We start from the raw sequence: 20227 nt of genomic DNA on the forward strand, positions 1-20227 counted from the left end.
CCTTCTGAGGCCTGGGAGAAAATTCTTGTCTGTATAGAAGTCTCCACCTTGCAAAAAGTGTCTGCCAGGAATGAGGTGAAACTGTTTAAAAGAGCAAGGCAGGGGCACGCAAGGTACAGGCCCGAGTTGCTGTGCATGGGAGGCAGGGGCAGGTGGGGACAGGCGGCCACATTGCCAGGTACCAAGTTCAGCTGAGCCACGAGCTTGTGGGCGTTCATTCAATGTAAATGTTTTGTGAAATGTATTCTTTGTGTCAGATATCACACTGTAAGAGAAAATGTGAGTGGGAAGTGGGGGGGAGTCGGGGGGGCACTAGTCACAGCCTGAGAGGATGACGGTGCTGGCACTAGCTGGTGGGACCTGCAGGGACAGCCAGCCTGCAGTGGGAGGACCGCCTCTCTGCCTGTGCCCCAGCCCCCAGGAGGAGTTGCTGGGGTCTGGTTCCCATTCCCAGGAAGATGATTGCATTAGGAAATCGTCTGTTAAGGAGATTCTGCTGGGTCATAATAAAACTGTCATCTGCGTCATCTGCCACCCATCAATGACAGGCATAGAGCTGGTGCCCTGTGAGGGATTCTGCCCCGACACAGATACTGTGCTGCTTCTAATTCATGCGGATTTTGGATCATGACATCATTATAACTCTTTTTTTTCTTTCTTGGAAGTCCTGAATTTCAGCTTTCATGTTGCTATCTTGGGCAGATTTCTGGTTGTCTGGAGCCCCATTTGTGTTTCTGTGGTAGAGTCACTGTGCCCCAGTGAGCACAACCTCACAGTGTCATGGCAGAGCAGCTGAGTCAGGCCAGCAGAAGGGGAGTGCGAGGCCAAAGGTGACAGCCAGGGAGGGCCTGCCCTACACCTGCACCGGCCTCACGGGCAGAGCAGCTGGCTGGGGGCCCACACAGGGCCAGGCCCCACTTAATGTCTACACCACTTAGTGCATCTGCACAGTGTGTGAGAAGAAGTGTGCTGGTGGTCACTCATGTGCAACAGTGACAACTGTATGTTGGTGTGACGTCAAGCGTGCAAAAATGGTAGCCTGTGCTTATAGGATGCAAATGTATACAAGTATGAGAATGCCTGTGCTTGTTAGGGTAAGACTGGCAGTGTGTGAGCATATGTGTGCTTGGGTGTGAGAATGAGTGTGTAACCACATGTGAGACAGGGGTGTGTAACAATATGCATGGGAGAGAATGGGGGTGTGTGCATCTGGGTCCAACTAGGAGCCAGACCCAGTCCTGAGAACAGGAACAGTTAACCTGAGAGGTTCCCAACTCTGATGAAAGAGTGACCAGAGGTGGGGCGAGCCCTGGGGGGGCACCCACAGCCAAGGGTGGGAACCAGGGAGGCATTCCCCTCCCCAGCTGGGGTAAGAGCCTGTGGGAGGAGCTGATGCTAGGGCCAGAGCTGGTCTGCAGTCCTGTGGCTGTCTGGGCACAACCCTCAGAGCATAGGAGCCAAGGCTTGGGCCAGACATGCAGAGTGGTCCACATCTGGGGGCTGCAGGAAGCTATCCCTAGCCTGAGTGTAGGCTGTGCAGGTATGGAGGGACTACATGCCTTGGGCACACAGCCAGGGCAGGGCACATGGGGTGTGCCCACACCTCTGCCCCACTGACTACTGGGCCAGCAGGAGACAGGAAAGGCACGATGTCATACTAAAAGCAGGAGCAGGCCTAGTCTCTCCCAGCATCACCCCAGTGTCCTCCACTGACAAGGCAGTGCTGTGCTGCCTGCAAAGGAGAATCCTCAGGGCCAGTGTGGGCCCGGGAATGTGCACACCTGGACAGAGTGCATGTGTGGAGATGTGTAAGAGTGCAAATGCACTTGTGAGCATGCATGTGGGAGGAGAGGGCTCAGGACTGGTTCCATCAGCATCCAAATATGAATAAATTAAACATCTGAGCCAAGTAAGGAGCATTGCAGTGGTCTTGCCAGGCAGAAAACCAAGTTCAAGTTAGAAAAAAAACTGTGGCTGAATGACTGCATGCAGCAGATGAAGCCAGCAGCACCCGGCTGTAGGCACAGTGTGGGGTTTACCTATGCAGGGTGATTTCAGAGTAGGCCCTGCCCAGCATGGACAGTGCCTCACTCTGTAGGAACCTAGGGCAGTCTTTTCTCTGCTGAGGGTGGGCCAGGGTGGGAGCAGATGAGGTCTCGGGTGGCTGTGCCTCCATCTCTGTTTCTGTCTCTTGATACTTGTGTGTGCGTGTAAATGCACATTACACACATGCATGACACACACACAAAAGTTCCCAGGGTCTCTTCCAATGTGAGCAGCAACTTGGGTCTTTGGCAGATGTGCTGTGAGCAAGTGGGACCCACCTGTTCTGAGTGGTGCTAGAGCTCAGGCTGGCCACTGGGGGATGATGTGGGAATCCTTTGGGTTTCTGAGACAAGCAACACCACCATTTTGCACCATTAGTGGGTGTGGTGTGTGCCAGGCCTCCACAGTGCCCTAGAAATGAGTGCAGGGCAGGCCCAGCCCTGGCTGCTAAACCTGTTGAGGCAGAAACCCATGCACTAGGCTGGGGGGAGGATTCTGTCACCACATGATGGCCTATGGGATGGAAAAGGCTTTGCAAGTTCTGCTGGTGACCTGCCCACAGTGCCAGGAGCCACTTGCACCAGAGGTGGGTCTTAGTCTACAGGCCAAGTGGCCTTTCACAAGGGCAGAAAGGTGGCAGCAGTGAGGGCAGTGGCCAGCATGGCCCTGGGCCGCCCCATGGGCTCCACACCTGTCCATACTTAACTCCCACCATCACTTTCTTAGCCAGTGTACCCAACCCCAAGATGCAGAGCTCAAGGTGTGCCCAGCTGTGTGAGCTTGGTCAGGCTTCTCCCCTTCCAGCCTCAGGGTTCTTATCTGTGAGGTGGGGCAGTGAAAGAATCTGTAGCTATGAATCTGCAGGGATAGGTTCATAACAATACACACCTGGGCAGAGCTGAGCACAGGCCCATCCTTCTCTCCCCAGCATGTCTACCCCACTTCACAGTTGGAGAAACTGAGGCCCAGAGAAGACCACTGCTCTTCAGAGTCCTGATGGTGCTGGATGCCAACAGCTCTCCCTGGTGACCCAGCAAGATTAGCTGCTTTGTTTGTAGCCCTTTGTAAATCTATGAGGAATTTCACAACTGTGGTAGCAGAGCATTAATTAAACCATGTGTGAGCCCTCCGAGTGGGGGGGGGACTGCCCAAGCTGCACCCCTCTGAGGCTGGCTCTGCACCACCTCTCAATCCCCCCCTCACACCATGTGTTTTTCCATCCATAAGTGTCTGTGACAAGGAGCAGCATTAAGACACCCGTGCCCTGCTGCAAGGACCACCTGGGAAGCATTTTAAGTACAGTCGAATCTGTTTCTGGTCATAATCATTGCCCGACCCACAAATCCCTTTTGGCAGCAGCAAGACTTGAGTGAGATTAGGCCCCACATGATCCTGTAGGACCAGGTTCCAGTAGATGAGGGTGGGAAGGGCCCATTCTCCCCACACATGTGGTCTTTGTGGTAGGGGCTCTCGGAAGCTCAGGTCTGCCCCACTCCCCAGCCCCTGGACCACTGAGGTGCATGTGTACCCTGAAGGCCCCCAGAGGAGGTGCTTCATAGGATTCCTAGGCTTTATCTGCCTCTACAGCTGTCCAGTCTTCTATAGTTCTGGGCACTGCCGGAACTACCCTAGAAGGCCCTCCAAAGGGCACCTGGTTCTTACTGGGAAGACTGGCCCAGAGGTGTGTGTCCCTAGAAAGAACAAGAGCTGTCGGAGCTGCGTTGCCTTTGCAGACCTGAGCTCGGTAGTCCATGAGTGTTAGCCACCTCGTGAAGGAGCATTCTGTGGGCATACTCTGAGTAGACCCCAGGCCTGGGCCACCACACGGGGTGGGGAGAGGCTCACCAGGGCCTGGCACCTGCACTGCCCCAGGGCTAGTACCTTGGGGCATGTGAATTAGTTTCTCATCTTCTTTGTGGCCAGAAACAAAACCTCCCCAAAGACCAATGCTTCAAGAAAAGCCTCTCCTTTCCCAATTGCGTTACCACTTTAGGACTCCAAACAGTCTTATCTGTTCTCTTCTCCTGACTCCAGTTGGCACCTGACATGGATGTCCAACAGGAGGACCCACATGGCTCAAAGGGCTCCTTCTGTTGGTGCCACAGCCCTGCTGTCTAGGACAGAGCCCTTGCTGGAAGGGAAGCGGGAAACTGTTCTATACAAGCACAGTATTGCTAATGTCTGCTTTGGATGTCAGTATTTTTTGTGTGTTATAAAGTGTGTTTGTAGGTCTTTACTGGGCCTTAACCATTTTCTCCCTATTCATCTTTTTTAAAATTCTTACTATTTTTTATTGTGGAAAAATACATATAAAATAAAATTTACAATTTTACAATTTTTAGGTGTACAGTTTAGCGGCATTAAGTGCATTCAAATTATTATGCAAACAGCCGCCCCATCCATCTCCAGACCTTTCATTACCCCAGACTGAAACTCTTCTTCCTGTTAAACACTAACTCCCCATTCCCCTCCCCCAACTCCTGGCAACCAACCTTCTCCTTTCTGTCTCTATGAATTTGACTGCTCTAGATACCTCATGTGGATGGAATTGTGCAGTATTTGTCCTTTTGTAGCTGGCTAATTTCACTTAGCATAATGTTCTCAAGGTTCATCGTGTTGTAGGGTATGTTAGAATCTCCTTCCTTTTGAAGGCCAAATAACATTCCATTGTATGTATGATCACATTTTGTCTATCCATTCCTCCATCGATGGGCACTAGGATTGCTTTCCCCTTTTGTCTATTGTGACTCGTGCTGCTATGAACATGGGTGTCTAAATGTCTCTTTGAGGCCCTGCTTTCTATTCTTTGGTTATGCACCTAGAAGTGCATTGCTAGATCATAGGGTAATTCAATTTGTAACTTTTGGGGGAACTGCCTTCCTGTTTTCCACAGAGATTGTATCATTTTGTTTTCCCACCAACAGAGCATAAGGGTTCCAAATACTTCTATTTTTAAAAAGCTTTGAGAAATATTGGCCATTCACAAAGTCAGCAGGGCAGTGTGCTGTGCTCCTAAATGGGCTCGCCTGGCCATGAAGTCCAGCCTTTTGTCTTCCACAAGGAAGCTACCTCTCTACCCCTAACTCCTTCAGTAATTGTTTATTTTTGTTTTTTAGGTAAAACTTACAAAGGTTGAAATGCATGAATCTTAGCTATGTGACATTCACAAATAGATGTGCCCACATGACCCACCCCCGTCAGGATGCGGGACCTTCATTCCCCAGAAAGTGCCTTCCTGCCCTTCCCAGTGTGTCTCCCACCCCACCCAGTCTGATTTATCCCTAGAGTCGGTCCAGAATTATGCTGGTGTTCTTTTCTGCCTGGCTTCTTCAGTTTGGCGTGATGTCTGCAATCAATGCACGTTGGAGTATGTTTCAATAGATCATCCCTTTTTATTGCTAGGTGGATTCAGTGCTGAGGCTGGACCACAGTTTGCTGGTCCATCCCCTTGGCGAAGGGCATCTAAGCTGTCTCCAGCTCTTGCCTGTTAGGATTTCAATTAAGTCATTTGATGGATGTGGGTTTTTCTTTCTCTTGGATGAGTGGAGTGGAATTTGGGGGTCATATGGCAGCAGAATGTTTAGATAAGGATTTATAGCTTTCTCACAAAGTGCTTTCTCCATGTCAGGGACTATTGCCTGCCCTGCTCATCTGGCTCTGGGTGATTTGTTTGGAGCCTATGTGAGCTCAGGTGTGGTTTGGGTGTTGCCAGACTTGGGCAGTGGATAAGAGTTCTCATCTGCTGTCTTCTGTCTCTCCTTCATTCCTCTTCTTTCTTTTTCTGTTTTAAAGCAATGTGTATTCGGCCAGGTACTTGTGTGTTCGCATTCTCAGGGCTAGAGATGAGAAATTTCTACTGAGATTTTGAACTAATTCTTTTTATTATTAATTCCATAAAGAAGACTTTATCTCCACCCTTCCTCACACATTTCCCTGCTTCCTGCAGCCCCGCTGGGCCTCTACTTCTCGAGGGATGTTTACTGGGAGAAGCTGTACGTGGACCAGCCAGCCGGCATGCCCCTACTCTATGTCCACGCCCTTCAGGACACCCCTGGGGAGGTGCCCAGCTTCCGGCTGCGCCCATACTTCTACGGCGTCTCCCGCCACCGGCTGCAAAAGAATGACTGGATCCGCATCCAAGAGGACACTGGCCTTCTCTACCTTAACCGGAGCCTAGACCACAGCTCCTGGGAGAAGCTCAGCCACCTCAGTAAGGGAGCATCCCCAACACCCCCCACCCAGAACCCAGCCTCGCCTCATCCTCGGGCCACTCTAATCACAGCTGCGATACAGGCTCAGAGCACCACTTGCCCGTGTCATCCAGTGTGGGAGGGATAAGGGTCAAGGTGAGGCCACCCTGCCTCGTCTAGCCTGGTGAGGGATCTAGGATGCATTTGGGGGCTATCAATGAGCTTGATGAAACTGTCGAGATTTTGGAGACCTATGAAAAGGACTTGGGTACTCTCTCTGTGCTCGACCCAGGTGCCTTTGCCAGAGGGGATAGCAAGGATTTGGAGGTCTCAAGAGAAGGATTGAGAGGAGCTGAAAAATCCCAAAGTTTAGATTTAGAAAATGACCTGGAACTTGTTGGAGAAGCAGCAGCTCCCAGGGAAAGCCTCACTGCCCATTGGCAGCAAGCTGTCCTTATCCCTGGAGGGGCTTGGGCTTGGCCAAGGTGTCCTAGGAAGGAGATAGAGCCCATACCCCACTGCACAGAGTCAGGATCAAGGTCACGAGTGATGCTGGTATTAGGTGGGATAGGGATGGAACAGAGCACTGGGGACAGAAAATGTTGATGGCACTCCTGGCAGTGCCCATTCTCTGAGCACCCCTCCAGAGGCACAGCCTCACCTGCCCTCAGTATGGCCCTGAGCACTGTCTTACATGCAAGAGGCAGGCCGAGGACAGTCCTACCCAGCACAGTGGACTGACAGACCCGATGCCAAGAAACCAGGGCCATGAGACAGGGTGGACCAGACAGTTCCTGGAGGGGTGGCATTTGAGCTGGGTCTTAATTCCACCCACTTCATCCTGAGCTTGAGAACTGGAGTCCCTGGATGGGGGGCCAGAGTGGAATTTGCCTGCAGCCTGCATTTCCTAAGACAGGCCTCTTGCACTGGTTGGGCCCAGTCAAGGAATGAACCATGGGGGAATCTGGACAGGGAAAGTTTGTGTGCAGTATTCTTTTCTTTTTTTTTTTTTTTTTGGAGACAGAGCCTCAAACTGTTGCCCAGGGTAGAGTGCTCTGGCATCACAGCTCACAGCAACTTCCAACTCCTAGGCTCAAACTATTCTCCTGCCTCAGCCTCACAAGTAGCTGGGACTACAGGCGCCTGCCACAATGCCCGGCTATTTTTTGATTGCAGCCATCACTGTTATTTGGCTGGCCCAGGCTGGATTCGAACCCTCCAGCTCAGGTGTATGTGGCTGGCACCTTAGCCGCTTGAGCCACAGGCACTGGGCCATGTTTGCAGTATTCTTAACCATAACAGAATTGGCACAATGAAGAACAGGCTAGTGAGAAGCAGAGAGAACGCTGAAGAATACAGGAAGGCTGATGTGATGAGCAGCCACTAGTGCAGGGCTGAGATGGAGGGCCCAGGAAAGCTCCCCCACCCCAGCGGAGATCCAGATATGGCTGAAATCACTGGTGCCTTGGTGATGGGACTTACTGGAAATGCCCTCCTAGCTGCTGAGGAAGTCTGTTTCTGGAGTTAATTAATTTTATCTCCATGATAAAACCAGCTGGGGCAGAGAGTGGTGGGCAAGAGCAGGGCAGTGAGTGTTCAGTTCTGTGCAAAGGGTGCCTCCTTGAGGTGGGGGCATTTGAGCTAAGGCCTGTGGGGCCTGTGGCTTTAGGCTACAGGGCCTGGGCTCTGTCCTGGCTGGTGTGGCATCACTCCAGTGGGGCCTGACTTACTCTCTCTCCACAGACGGTGGCTACCCCCTGCTCACCATCCACCTCCAGGTCTTGCTGTCCCCCACATCCCTGCGAGAGGGCGAGTGCCAGTGGCCAGGCTGTGTCCGCGTGTACTTCTCCTTCATCAATGCCTCCTTCCCAGCTTGTAGCTCCCTGAAACCCCAGGAGCTCTGCTTCCCAGAGACAGACCTGTCTTTCCGTATTCGAGAGAACAGGCCCCCCGGCACCTTCCACCAGTTTCGCCTGTTGCCTGTACAGTTCCTCTGTCCCAACGTCAGTATGACCTACAGGCTTCTGGGAGGTGAGTGCTGACATCAAGGGCCATCCCTCGGTGCCTGCTTCCGGCCTGGCATAGCACGGCGAACCCTAGCATGAGCCCTCTGGTTTACTCTTCACCACCATTCCGTCTGCTCATTTAATATTCCAGAAATACTCTTTTGTGCCTACCATGGGCCAGGTACTGTTGCAGGAGCTAAGATGTGACAGTGAGTAAAACCATCCTGGAATCCTACTTGCCTGGGGCTTCCATCCTATGGGGGAAGGAAAGCAGACACGTGCCAAGGAAATCAGGTGGCTTCTGGAAGGATAGAGAGCTAGGAAAGAAAGTCAGGAGGTGTGGAGACCACTGTCAGGGCAGGGGCCAGCACAGCAAAGGCAGGAAGGTGCCAAACATGCAGGTCTAGGGAGAACCCAGTGTGGCTGGAGTGGAGTGAGCACCTGGGGAAAGCCAAGGAAAGGAGGCAGGTGCGGTAGTGACTTCCCAGGAATTTGCCCTGAGGGACGTGGGGAGCCACAGAAGGCTTGGAGAGAGTGTGATTGACAGGACCTACCTTACCCTTAAAAGGATTAGTCAGACTGCTGGGTTAGGCATGATTTGGGGTAGGGAGATTTGGGGAAACAGGGAGCTAATTAGAAGCCTACAAAAGAACTCCCATGTCTAGAGAAGATGGGGACTCAGATAAGGATGGAAGCAGAGAAACAGCAGGCAGCTCTGGGCACACCTTGGTGGAAGATCCGAGTAGGATTTCCTCACGGGTTAGATGTGGGGTGTTGAGGGAAAGTGGGCACCAAGCATGGTTCCCAGGGTTCCATGGGCAGCAGCAGGGATGGGCTACCTAGCCAGGACGTGTACCTGCGGAGGTGGGGAGGTGGGGTGGAGGGTGGCTAGGGGCAGTGGATATGAGAGAAGGCAGCCCCGCAGCCCCGGGAGGCACTGTTTCACAGCCACAGAGGTGGGCTCCACTGGGTCACAGGAGCTGCACTACTAGAAAGCACAGACTGCATTCCCCAGGCTTTATCACACTTAAACATGGTAATAATGATGTTTAAAAAAAAAAAAAAGCAAATCTCAAGAGGAAGAAAAGCCATCAGTCGCTGTCCCTCAGCATCCTTCCATTTTCCATGCAGGGTTAGATATTGTGGATTTTTTCATGCTGCCCTTTTTTACTAAAAATTGTATAATTCAATTTTGTTTATTGTGGGGTTTTTTGTAATCACAAAGGGAAAGATCATATGATAAGCATTTCCCATATGTGGAATTCGTGTGTAACTCAGCAAGGTTGTGATTGGGACTTGTGTGGAGTTGTCCTGACCTCCTGTGGTTGTCTGGGGTGGGGGAGGGGTCCTTCATTGTTGACTGTCAGCATATCCCTTTTGGGGGGTTATTTCTGGAGGGCAAATGCCTGGAAGGCTCCTGGGCCTACCTCAATGGAGGAGCTGGAGCCACCCCTCCCCACCTCAATGGGTGTTTGTTGTAGGGCACTTTAGGGTCATCACCCCACCTGGGCAGAAAACTGAGGCATCTGCCTGGTGTACGGTAGGGATGAACACCAGGCAGTCTGAAATATTTGTCAAGTAGTATACCAGATGTCCACGGAGTTTGTCTCCAAATGGTAGAATTGTGGCTTTATTTCTCATAGGCTCTAAAACGAGCACATACTGCTTCCATAATTAAAAAAAAGGGGGAGTGGGGGCAGCACCTGTGGCTCAAAGGAGTAGGGCACCGGTCCTATATGCCGGAGGTGGCGGGTTCAAACCTAGCCCCCACCAAAAACTGCAAAAAAAAAAAATCCTAACTTTTTTTTTAAAACCAGCGAAGCCAGGAGGTGGCTCTCTGACCCTGCAGTCTAGGTCTAGGACGAGCTGGAGCCATCCCTCCCCACACAAGCCCATTCCAGGTTGAGGCTAGGTGGGTGGAGAGCTGCCCTAGCCCCTCTTCCCACCAGCACGAGTGAGGGCAGCACCCACTGCAAAGCATATGAGCATACATAATCATCACTGCAAACCGGTGCTTGGAGCCTTGGGCCCCGGTGGAGCTGAGGAGGGGGACACACGGGGCCCCAGCCAGCATGCGGTATGCGCCCAGCTGGGTGCCCTGCCAATGCTGCGGCTCCCGCCGGTCCAGCGGCGCTCACGCGGGGTTCCTGGTCGGCTTGGCGCGCAGGTGAGAATCTGCCCTTCCGCTGCGCCCCGGACAGCCTGGAGGTGAGCACGAGCTGGCCCCTGGACCGCGAACTACGGGACAAGTATGAGCTGGTGGCCGAATGTACTGTGCACTCCGGCACGCGCGAGGCGAAGGTGATGGTGCCCTTCCCGGTAACCGTGTACGACGAGGACGACTCGCCGCCCACCTTCCCCGGGGGCGTGGACACCGCCAGCGCCATAGTGGAGTTCAAGCGGAAGGAGGTGCTTGTCCGCGTGCGCTTGTCTGTCGCTGGGTTTCTTACCTTTACGTCTGCAGTTTAAACCTTACTAATTAGCTGCCTGTCTAGCCATAGTGGAGGAGGGGGAGGCCAGTCCTGCCAGCGTCCAACAGATCCTTACTTAGGGAAGCCAGGACCTTTGGGTGCCCAGCCTAGGTCTGACCAAGCGGACATGGCCCAAGGGAGCGCGTCTGGGGCACAGCTGTGTCGCGCTCCCCAGCCAGGGAGACATTTGAGCAAAGGGCACTTAGCTCCCACCCGCAGCCAGCCCCTCATAGGAGGACATGCAGGTTCATGGAGAAGAGCCAGGATTGGAGAGAGCCAGAGAGGGGAAGTGGCCGGAGTCCCTTGCGCCGTCCTGCATATTCCAGACCGGCTCCGCTCTAGCCTACGTAGATGGAGCACGACCGCCACCTGCTGGGCCTCGGGTCTTCCTACATAGGCCCAGCCGCAGGCTCAGTGGGGAGGAGGGGAGTGGTGGGAACCCTGAGCAAAGTGCCTTGCCTTTTCCTGCTTTTCAGGGCACCCCAGATGCCGGTTTGATAAGGTTGGGGTGAGTTTCAGGAGGAAGCACATCTAAGGGGAAAATCCAATGAACCTGGCTGAGCTTCCCTGGGGTGACAACAGGGGTCTGGTGGGCAGACCAATCCGAGGTGCGGCATGGCCTTGCTCACAGCCTCCACTCATCATGTGTAAGATGATGCTTGGTGGAGAGTGTGCTCATGTACATCTGGGTTGGATCTCTGTTCTGCCACCTGTCACTGTGACCTTGAGATGACCTTCACTCTGAGGGACCCAGCTTCCTCAGGGGAGAGTGGGGGTTCTTGTTCTGCTGGGGGGGACCTGGACACCTGTTAGCATAGTGTGATCATGTGCCCCAGTTCTCGGGTTGGAAGTCTGGAGATGCTTTTCATACCTGTTGCATAGTTGAGACACAGTGAACCTAGGTCAGCTTGTCCCGGATCTGGCTTTGATACCTTGCCCTCCTGTGGGCTGTGCCAGGCACACACGCTCATGATGTTTTTGGGATCTCCACGGGGTGCCTCATGTACTCTGACCAGTGCTCTCTGCACCTGCAGGGCACCGTGGTAGCCACACTGCGTGTCTTTGACAAAGATGTTGTGCCAGCATCTGGGGAGCTGGTGAAGCGGTACACAAGCACCATGCTCCCTGGGGACGACTGGGCCCTGCAGGCCTTCCGCGTGGAGCACTGGCCCAACGAGACCCAGGTCCAGGCCAACGGCAGCTTTGTGCGGGCAACCATGCATGACTACAGTAAGAGGGTCCCCCAGGAAACTGAATGGTGGCTCTTCTTGGGTGGGCAGTACTCTCCCACACCCCCCTTGGAGTGACCCTCTGTAGCCCAGGCCACTTCCTTCTACCCAGCCCCTTCTGTATCTGCTGGGCTCACTCTGGGCCCCTGGGCAGACTTTTATAGCCTGTTCTTTCCACCAGAACTGCCCGCGGGCAGCTCTAGCAGGGCCACACCACACACCATGCTGACCTTGCCAGGTCTCATTGCCAACTGCAAAGGCCTGTTACCTGAGGCCTTCCTCCAGACCCTGGCACCTGTTTTGCTTCCCCTGGGGTGGCCCGAGTGTGCAGGATTGTTGCCCTGCCCCAGCAGCTCAAATGGGTCTGTGCTGCTCAACTCCTGGGACATGTTACAGTACCTACCTGCTTGTTGGGTGCCTTTCTGTAGCTGCCTCGCTTCCCTGCTTCCTTCCCTCCCCTCCTGCCCATGTGTCCTGGGATCACCTTCTGAATAATGCACTTGCACTTGGGGACCTCTGGGGATCTCCAATACAGACCAGGGGACCCAGGGTCATGGATGACTTTACCCCTTTCTGCCTGACCAGATCCTGTTCGTTCCTCAGCCCTCCTCAACCCGCAAGCCTTTGCAGGTCCCCACCTGTCCTTGCCCTAGCACTGGCAACACCCGTGTGCCAGAACACCCCTTCCCACTGTCTGTGTCTGCTAAGTTAGAATGACAGCTGTGGCACATGGTGGATACACAAAAGGTACAAGTTCCAGGGCCAGGCTTATAGCATCCTTGGGTCTGCTGGAGTCAGCTGCTGTAGAGAGGAGTTCTACCATTTTGGAGGGGAACTGATTGAAGGACTCTAGCACATTCCTCCCAGAGCCTCAGAGGAGGTGTGTGCCCACATGCCACACACATCCCATACGTATCCCATACACACAGAACACCACACACCACACACATAGCCTGTACACAGATACCCCATAAACGGATCACACACACATCACATACATAAATCCACACACAAACTCATAAACATATCACTTACACGCACACTCATAAACACATCACGTACATCGCTCACATTACACATCCACGCTATACACAGACCACACGCTACACAACACATACACACCCATACACACACACAGGCTGCTCCCAGCTGAGAAACATTCTCTGGGCTTCCAGCTTAGCATCATAGCCAACATTTAACTGGCGGCTCCAACTTAGGGCCAGCCAGCAGGCCCATTACAGGGCACCATGAGTGTGAAAGCATGTATTTGCACACTCATGCATGCTGAGTTCTGTGTCTGGAGGAGCAGCTCAATTGTCCTCGTCATGTCCCCACCCACAGGGCTGGTTCTCAACCGGAGCCTCCCCATCTCAGAGAGCCGGGTCCTGCAGCTTGCTGTGCTGGTCAATGACTCAGATTTCCAGGGCCCTGGGTCAGGCATCCTCCTCTTTCACTTCAATGTGTCTGTGCTGCCCATCAGCCTGCGCCTGCCCAGTGCCTATGCCTTCTCCGTGAGCAGGAGGGCCCACCGTTTTGCCCAGGTGAGCCCAGGCCTGCTGCCTGCCTGAAGAAAGGTATGGGGGCCAGGGATGCCCAGGGTGAGCCTAATCTCTTTTAGCAGATTGCAGCCAGGGTTGGGTGTGGGTGACAACCCCTCCCTGGCCCAAGCAGAACAGAGTAGCACAGTGGAGTCACTGGCATGGGCCAGGGACACCTGAGAGGGCTCACAGTGGGCAGGGCTAGGGGTTCCTTGGACCCCCCTCTTTTTTCCCCTCCCTTCTTAGTATTTTTAAAACATTCTTTGCACTAATATGAGAGCAATGCTGGGTACATCTACATGCTGACTTGGAAAGATGTTCCTGGTGGATTATGAGAAAGAGTGGTTTGCAGAATTGATGGTCTCATGTGCCTCCATTTGTGCAAAAGCAAATCTTCACTGATAGAAGTTTGCAAATGTACAGACCCAGCCAGTTAGCAGTGGTGCCCACTTGGGGAAGGCAGAAGGCACTTCTACTTTTTACTTTGTATGTAGATAACTTATATTTGTTTTTGGAAGTTAATTATTAGAAATAGAAAAAATAAGAATGAGGAAAGTGGAGGAGTGATCTTTCTTCCCACACGTACCCCGCATGTTTGGCATCTTGATGCAATTCTTTCTTGAATGTTCTTCTTAAGGAAATTTATGTGTGCGTGATTTCACACACCATATTCTAATGGAATGACATGTGGGCACCTTCTTTTCAGAATGTCGTGTTAAGGCTGTCTCTGTTGTGTCAAGGGTTTTGCTGGTTCTTCTGGTTGATTCTGTGCCCCTATCCACTCTTGGTTGCCACCTGGTCCAGCACACAAGGACACATCCTTGAACACATCTGAGTTCCCTGACCTGCTGCTCCCACTGGCCTTTTTGTGAGGGAGGGTTCAGAGATAGGTCTGGGGATTGTCACAGGGCAGCTGGGCAGGAGCAGGCATTACTGGAGGTGGATGAGTCCCCTGAACTCTGTCAGACTCAGACCACAGGGGCCCAGTCCTATCTTCCACTCACTGTGCTCTCCCACTCCCTCCCCAGTTTTTGAAGTTGTGAACTGGGGGGAGGGACCTGGGACAGTTGAGGGTCACATGAGGCTGTGGAAGTGAGTAGGCTTATACCGGAGGTGAGGAAACCCAAGATGCTGGTTTTGCTGTGTTGTCAGCTATGGGTCTGAGTGGGGTATGCTGGGCAAGGGCTGGCTCTTTGCCTGCAGGCCAGGCCCATCTACCCCAGCCTGGACCATTCTTCTCCCAGCATCCCCAGGAGAAGAAGGCAACACTCCCCCTGGCTGCTCCTGCCCACTTCATCTCCAGCCAAAGTCCCAGGGAAGCCCCTTGGTCCCACCTGGCTTAGGTGACTTTGCTGCCCAAATCATATGGCTGGGGTGCAGTGCTCTGACCAGGCAGGTGATCAGGGCAGAGGTTAGTCCCCCAAGTCCTGTGCATGGAGGACAAGAGCGAGTGGTCCCCAGAGCAATGCTGAAACAGCCAGGAGCAGCCAGGGAGGTGTATGGAGGACATTCGGTAAGCCCTAGTGCCTAATGAGTGAGGAGTGAGGGGCTGAGTCAGCACGCCCCACGCCCGAGGGTCTGCCTTGGGCATTTCCTACCACTAGACTAAATCTCCTGAGCTCCCAGGAACAGGGGTGGCCAACTGTTTAGGGCCAGGCCAGGGCTGATGGGAAGGTCTGCAGGTTCCCAGGGGACAGAGGATGGGTGTTTGGAGGGCTACCAGCCCCAGGCTGAGTTGGGGGCCATTAGAAGATCTGGGCTGCCCAGGAACCCCACCAGCTGCCCAGCTGAGCTGTCCTTGTGCTCCCTGCCTAGATCGGAAGAGTCTGTGTGGAAAACTGCCAGGAGCTCAGCGGTGTTCGTATCCAGTACAGGCTGCAGCCCTCCGGTGCCAACTGCAGTGCCTTGGGGGTGGTCACCTCAGCCAAGGACACCTCAGGGACACTGTTTGTGAATGACACAGAGGCCCTGCAGCAGCCAGCATGTGCTGAGTTCCAGTACACAGTGGTGGCCACTGATCAGGACACCCGCAGGCAGGCCCAGGCCCAGCTACTCATCACAGTGGAGGGGTCGTGTGAGTATCGGCTCCAGGGAGGGATGGCCAGAGGACTGGGGGCTTCCCTGAGCCTGAGTATCCTGCCGCATGAATGAGATAGTGCCAGCCACAAAACCCAGCTGGGGAAGGGAGAATGTGGGCCAGCTCAACCAGAGTGATCCTGTACCTGTCAGAACATCCTGCACGTGCTTCAGGGCTTCCAGGTAGATACAGGACCCTGATTAGGTTCTGACTTCTGGTAAACAACAGGCAATAAGTGTGTCCCACACAATGTTTGTAGAGTCTCCTAGGAGACAAACCTCCAAGTTCATCCAGGCAGATATTTACACAGAACATTGTTCACTGTTTATCTGAAATTCAGGTCTAACTGGGTATCCTGGGTGTCATTTGCTGAGTCTGGCCACCCTCATGTTCTTCCTTCTCCAGCCCAGGGGCTGCCCCCACTTTGGGACCATAGTGTCCCATCCCTGGGCTCCTAGTCTGGCTCTGTTGGCCTATGGCTGAGTCCACTCCCACCCTACCAGGCTTAACCCCAGGCCTAACTTCTTTGACCTTCTTGTCTGTTGTCTCTAGATGTGGCCGAGAAGGAGGGCTGCCTCCTGTCCTGTGCAGTCAGCAAGAGGCAGTCTGAGTGCGAGGAGTGTGGTGGCCTGGGCTCACCGACAGGCAGGTGTGAGTGGAGGCAGGGAGATGGCAAAGGTAGGACCCCACAGAGGCTGAAGGGTACCTGGGCTTGAGGGTGCTGGGGGAAAAGAGGGTCTTGTCCTCTGGATGGCCCTGCCCATTCCTCATAAGCTTCCCAGCACCTGGCCCCCCTCGTGTGGCACCCAGTGCTGGGAGAGTGGGCAGGAGGGTGGGGTGCAGGGCATCAGCGCATCAGCGGAGTGAATGGTCCCAGGACTGGTCTTACCCTAGGCTTGGGAGGGTCTGAGCCAAAGTTGGGATGTGCAGGGTACCAAGTGGCTCTTCCTGGGGGTCCAGGTCAGGGCATATGGCCCCAGGGAAAAGGGCCCAGCCACCATGAGGGCCCTACTTACTGTGCAGCCTTGAGAGCATCCCACCCTCACCTGGCCTCCTCCATGTAAGAACTGCGGACCCCTCCCACCCTGCTGCCTGCAGCCTGTGCACTCAGGCTCTGGGAGCTCCCCGTGGTGGGGGCACCAGCTGGCAGGACTTCATGAGCAGTGTTCACATGCTGCAGCTCATGGCCACTGGGAGTGTGGCAGGGCTCCCCTGTGGGTGATGGCCCGCCATGTCTCCTGTGCAGGGATCACCAGGAACTTCTCCACCTGCTCCCCCAGCACCAAAACCTGCCCGGATGGCCACTGTGATGCGGTGGAGAGCCGCAACGCCCACATCTGCCCCCAGGATTGCCTCCGTAAGCAGCCTCTCAGCCTGCTGCAGTGGTATTTAATCAGGGCGCAGGGACAGTAGGGGGGTAGAGGGAGAGGCTGGACACTCCCCTCCCCCTTGTACTTAATCCATAGCCGCCATGCTTACATCAGTTTTGTGCATTAAGCTGAGGCTCCTGCCATGGAATCGGGGGTGGGGACGGGACTCCATAGGGCCCTACACAGTCACTCTTTAGGAGCAGAGAAGGAGTAGCTGAAAGGGAATGTGTGGGCCTGAGCAGGCCAGCAGGAGGGAGGCTGCACTCCTGAGTCAGGAGGCTGGAATGTGTGGGTTGGGCCCCAGGCTCCACCATTTTCAAGTGTACTGAGCCTCTTGTTCAGAGGCAAATGGAGCTTGCTGCATGGCTTCAGGGGCTTCTGAGTTCACTGCCCTTGGGTGAGAAGGGGGCTCTGCCTCTGGGACACTGCCCTTGCTGTCTTGGGGCCTTGGGTTGTCAAGTCTCACAGGAAGCTGAGTGGGTATGTCTGTCCTCAGGGGGCAGCATTGTTGGGGGTCATGAGCCGGGGGAGCGGCAGGGGATTAAGGCCGGCCATGGCATCTGCTACTGCTTCCCTGAGGAAAAGAAGTGCTTTTGTGAGCCAGAAGACAACGAGGGTGAGTGGGCTGTCACCTCCCTGAGCCCCCACACCTCTCTGAGCCCCAGGGAAGTTTCAACAGCACTTCTGAAGTCCCTGGAGGGAGGAAATGGAAGGGAAACGGATGGGGCCCATGAGACTCTCCTCCTTCCCTGTGGACCTCAGTTCCTCCATGGATGCAGCCTAGGAGAGAGGCCTGGGGCCCCTATAAAGTGTTCTTTGACCCCAAGTTCTATGATTGAAGAATGGGATGGAAAAGCATTTCCTCTGCCTGGTTACTTACTGGTCTGATCATACTGTCCCCGCATGGCATAGGCATAGGCATCATCCAGCTGGGACCTACTCTATCAGGCACATCTTCAGGGGCAGCAGGGGTGGCTGGTGGCTCGAGGGAGCCATGTTGCTCACATGGAGGGAGCTGCCCTGCATGAGCCCAGGCATGCTGTTTTGTCATTTGAGTCATTAGATGGCCTGAGGTTCCAAGCTACTTTCCTCTATTACAAAGCAAATACCAAAAGCATTTGGAACAGAAGAGAATCTAACCTCCGCTGCCTGCCCTCCAGGCCCTGCTGATGGAGTGGGCACATAACCTCTGCTGTGTGAACTCAGCAGGCTGCTCACCCTCTCTGATCTTCTGTCTCCATCTGTGAGAGGACAATAGCAGTCTAGGTGGGGGAAACACACATGGCGGTGTCTGTGCCTGTGCCTGTTTGGCGTGTTCTCAGAACTTCTTGCACTTTCATGGTCACTTCCCAGTTGGGACGGGCAGGGGAGGATGCCTGGCCCTGCCTGCTAGTGCCTCATGTGCCCCTGCCCACAGACTCGCTATGCGACGAGCTGTGCCGCACGGTGATTGCGGCAGCTGTCCTCTTCTCCTTCATCGTCTCGGTGCTGCTGTCCACCTTCTGCATCCACCGCTACCACAAGAATGCACATAAGCCACCCATCCCCTCAGCTGAGATGACCTTCCGCCGGCCTGCCCAGGCCTTCCCCGTCAGCTACTCCTCGTCCGGCGTGCGCCGGCCCTCGCTTGACTCCATGGAGAACCAGGTCTCCGTGGATGCCTTCAAGATCCCGGTGAGGGTCCTTGTAGGCTGGAAAGGCCCTCTTCCCTCCCCAGTGGGCTCCAGGATCAAGCGGGCTGTAGAGATGGAGAATGTCAGGCAGGTGGTAGCTGATGGTGCGGAACTACACGGACTGGGATTTGGGCCCTAAGGACCACGGGGAAGGTGGGCCAGGCCAACTGGTAGGGGAGTGTGTACAGAGGCCCGAGAAGCAGGGGGAGGCATAGGATTTTATTCTTAGAGCTCTGGGGGTGAGGGTGAAGGCAGGGCAGAGGAGGCCAATTTTCTGCCTATTAGCGCGGGAGTCTGTGGGGTGGGGCTCATGCAGGTGAGAGAGGCGGGGGGGGGGGGGGTCGGGGGCAGCAGGAGGGAACAGCCAGAGGAGGGTACCAGCCGGATCCAGCAGGCCTCCCCTGTCCTGTCACTGCAGGCCGAGCCCCAGGTTACTGTGCTGCTCAAAGGCCCCAGGCTGTGATAAGGGCCCAGGCTCTTGTCCTGACCAGGCCTCCCTGGGCTGCCATGCTGCGACATCTGCCCTCTCCTGGCCAGTGTCCCTGCTCCTGCAAGGTTCCCCCTCCCTGCCCCTGGAGCACTATCTGAGAAGCTAGAAGCCAAGCCAGGTTCTGGGAGGATTGAGGAAAGTGCTCAGAGCCCAAGGGGGTTGAATAAAGAAAAAGTAGGCTTGGGCGGGAATACTGGGCAAAAAGCTCAGCATCCAGTGGCCACAGGGCACTGGCAGTTCCCATGTCAGGCTGGGAAGTACCTTGGGATTCCCTAGGAGATGCCATATTTCACAGGGTGGCTCAGCGTGGGGCCTTGGCCCTGGGGTGTGGTCTGAGTGACACCCAGCTTGGAAAACCTTGGTGAGGGTGTAGGCCAAGAGGCCTTTCCCAGGTGTGGCCACTGCCACCTTCCTCTGGCTTTCTGTGACCCCATCCTGACAGCAACTTGGCCCCACTGCAGGGCTCTGGGATGAATCACCAGAGTCCTTCACAAACCCAGCCAGTTCGCAGTGAGGCCACACAGGAAGGTTGGGGCTAGTGGCTGCTTCTGCCAGCAAAGACCCACCACCCTCCCCTCTAGTCAGCTGCAGAGCTGGGCCTGATGCCCATACACACCAGCTCCAGGTCTTAGACACCCCTTAGTCTGTTTTCTCTTATATAAAATGGGGAGGATGATTTTCTCAACATTTTTGAGAGAAGCACATTGGTGCGTCTGCAGTGCTTAGTGCAGCATCAGGAATGCAGTCAGAGGGTTTCTAGTACCGGCAGTGTTGGCGATGGTGTGATGGTGTTGACACTGACCCTGACTATGATGGCCCAGCTGCTTACTGGAAGGTGTGACTGTGCCAATGAGAAGAAGTTCCCAAGTGCACATACATGTCAGAGAAGGTGGCCCCCTGGCCTGGGGCAACAGGTCCCCTTTAGTATCATTTCTGTGGTTGGTCCAGCATGGACCCTGAGGCTGCGTCCACACCCCGCTGCAGGAGACCTGGGGGATGAGAACCTGGTGCTGGCACAGGAGGGCAGGGTTCCCGGCAGGTTTTGGCTTCTCTGGTTGGAGTTCAAGTATAGAGAGCTAGTTGGGGGTAAGGGGTTGCTGGGAAGGCGACCAGAGCAGTTCATAGTGGGCCTGGTGC

At 54.5% G+C, this 20227-nt stretch overlaps 1 protein-coding gene across 2 annotated transcripts in view; it reads left to right on the forward strand.

The window, feature by feature from the left end:
• RET (ret proto-oncogene) overlaps positions 1-20227 on the forward strand; it is a 51719-nt gene that overhangs the window by 16116 nt on the left and 15376 nt on the right. For both annotated transcript variants that reach the window (XR_008378981.1, XM_053585620.1), the window contains exons 2-11: positions 5993-6256; positions 7980-8267; positions 10410-10651; positions 11748-11943; positions 13284-13483; positions 15296-15554; positions 16110-16235; positions 16804-16914; positions 17424-17543; positions 18345-18601. Coding sequence is in view for 1 of the 2 variants with exons in the window: in XM_053585620.1 (XP_053441595.1) it covers positions 5993-6256; positions 7980-8267; positions 10410-10651; positions 11748-11943; positions 13284-13483; positions 15296-15554; positions 16110-16235; positions 16804-16914; positions 17424-17543; positions 18345-18601 (2063 nt within the window). In the remaining variant the exon portion in view is untranslated. The remainder of the gene's footprint in view (positions 1-5992; positions 6257-7979; positions 8268-10409; positions 10652-11747; positions 11944-13283; positions 13484-15295; positions 15555-16109; positions 16236-16803; positions 16915-17423; positions 17544-18344; positions 18602-20227) is intronic.

The sequence above is a fragment of the Nycticebus coucang genome, chromosome 3, assembly GCF_027406575.1.
Source record: "Nycticebus coucang isolate mNycCou1 chromosome 3, mNycCou1.pri, whole genome shotgun sequence".
NCBI classification, from domain to species: domain Eukaryota; kingdom Metazoa; phylum Chordata; class Mammalia; order Primates; family Lorisidae; genus Nycticebus; species Nycticebus coucang.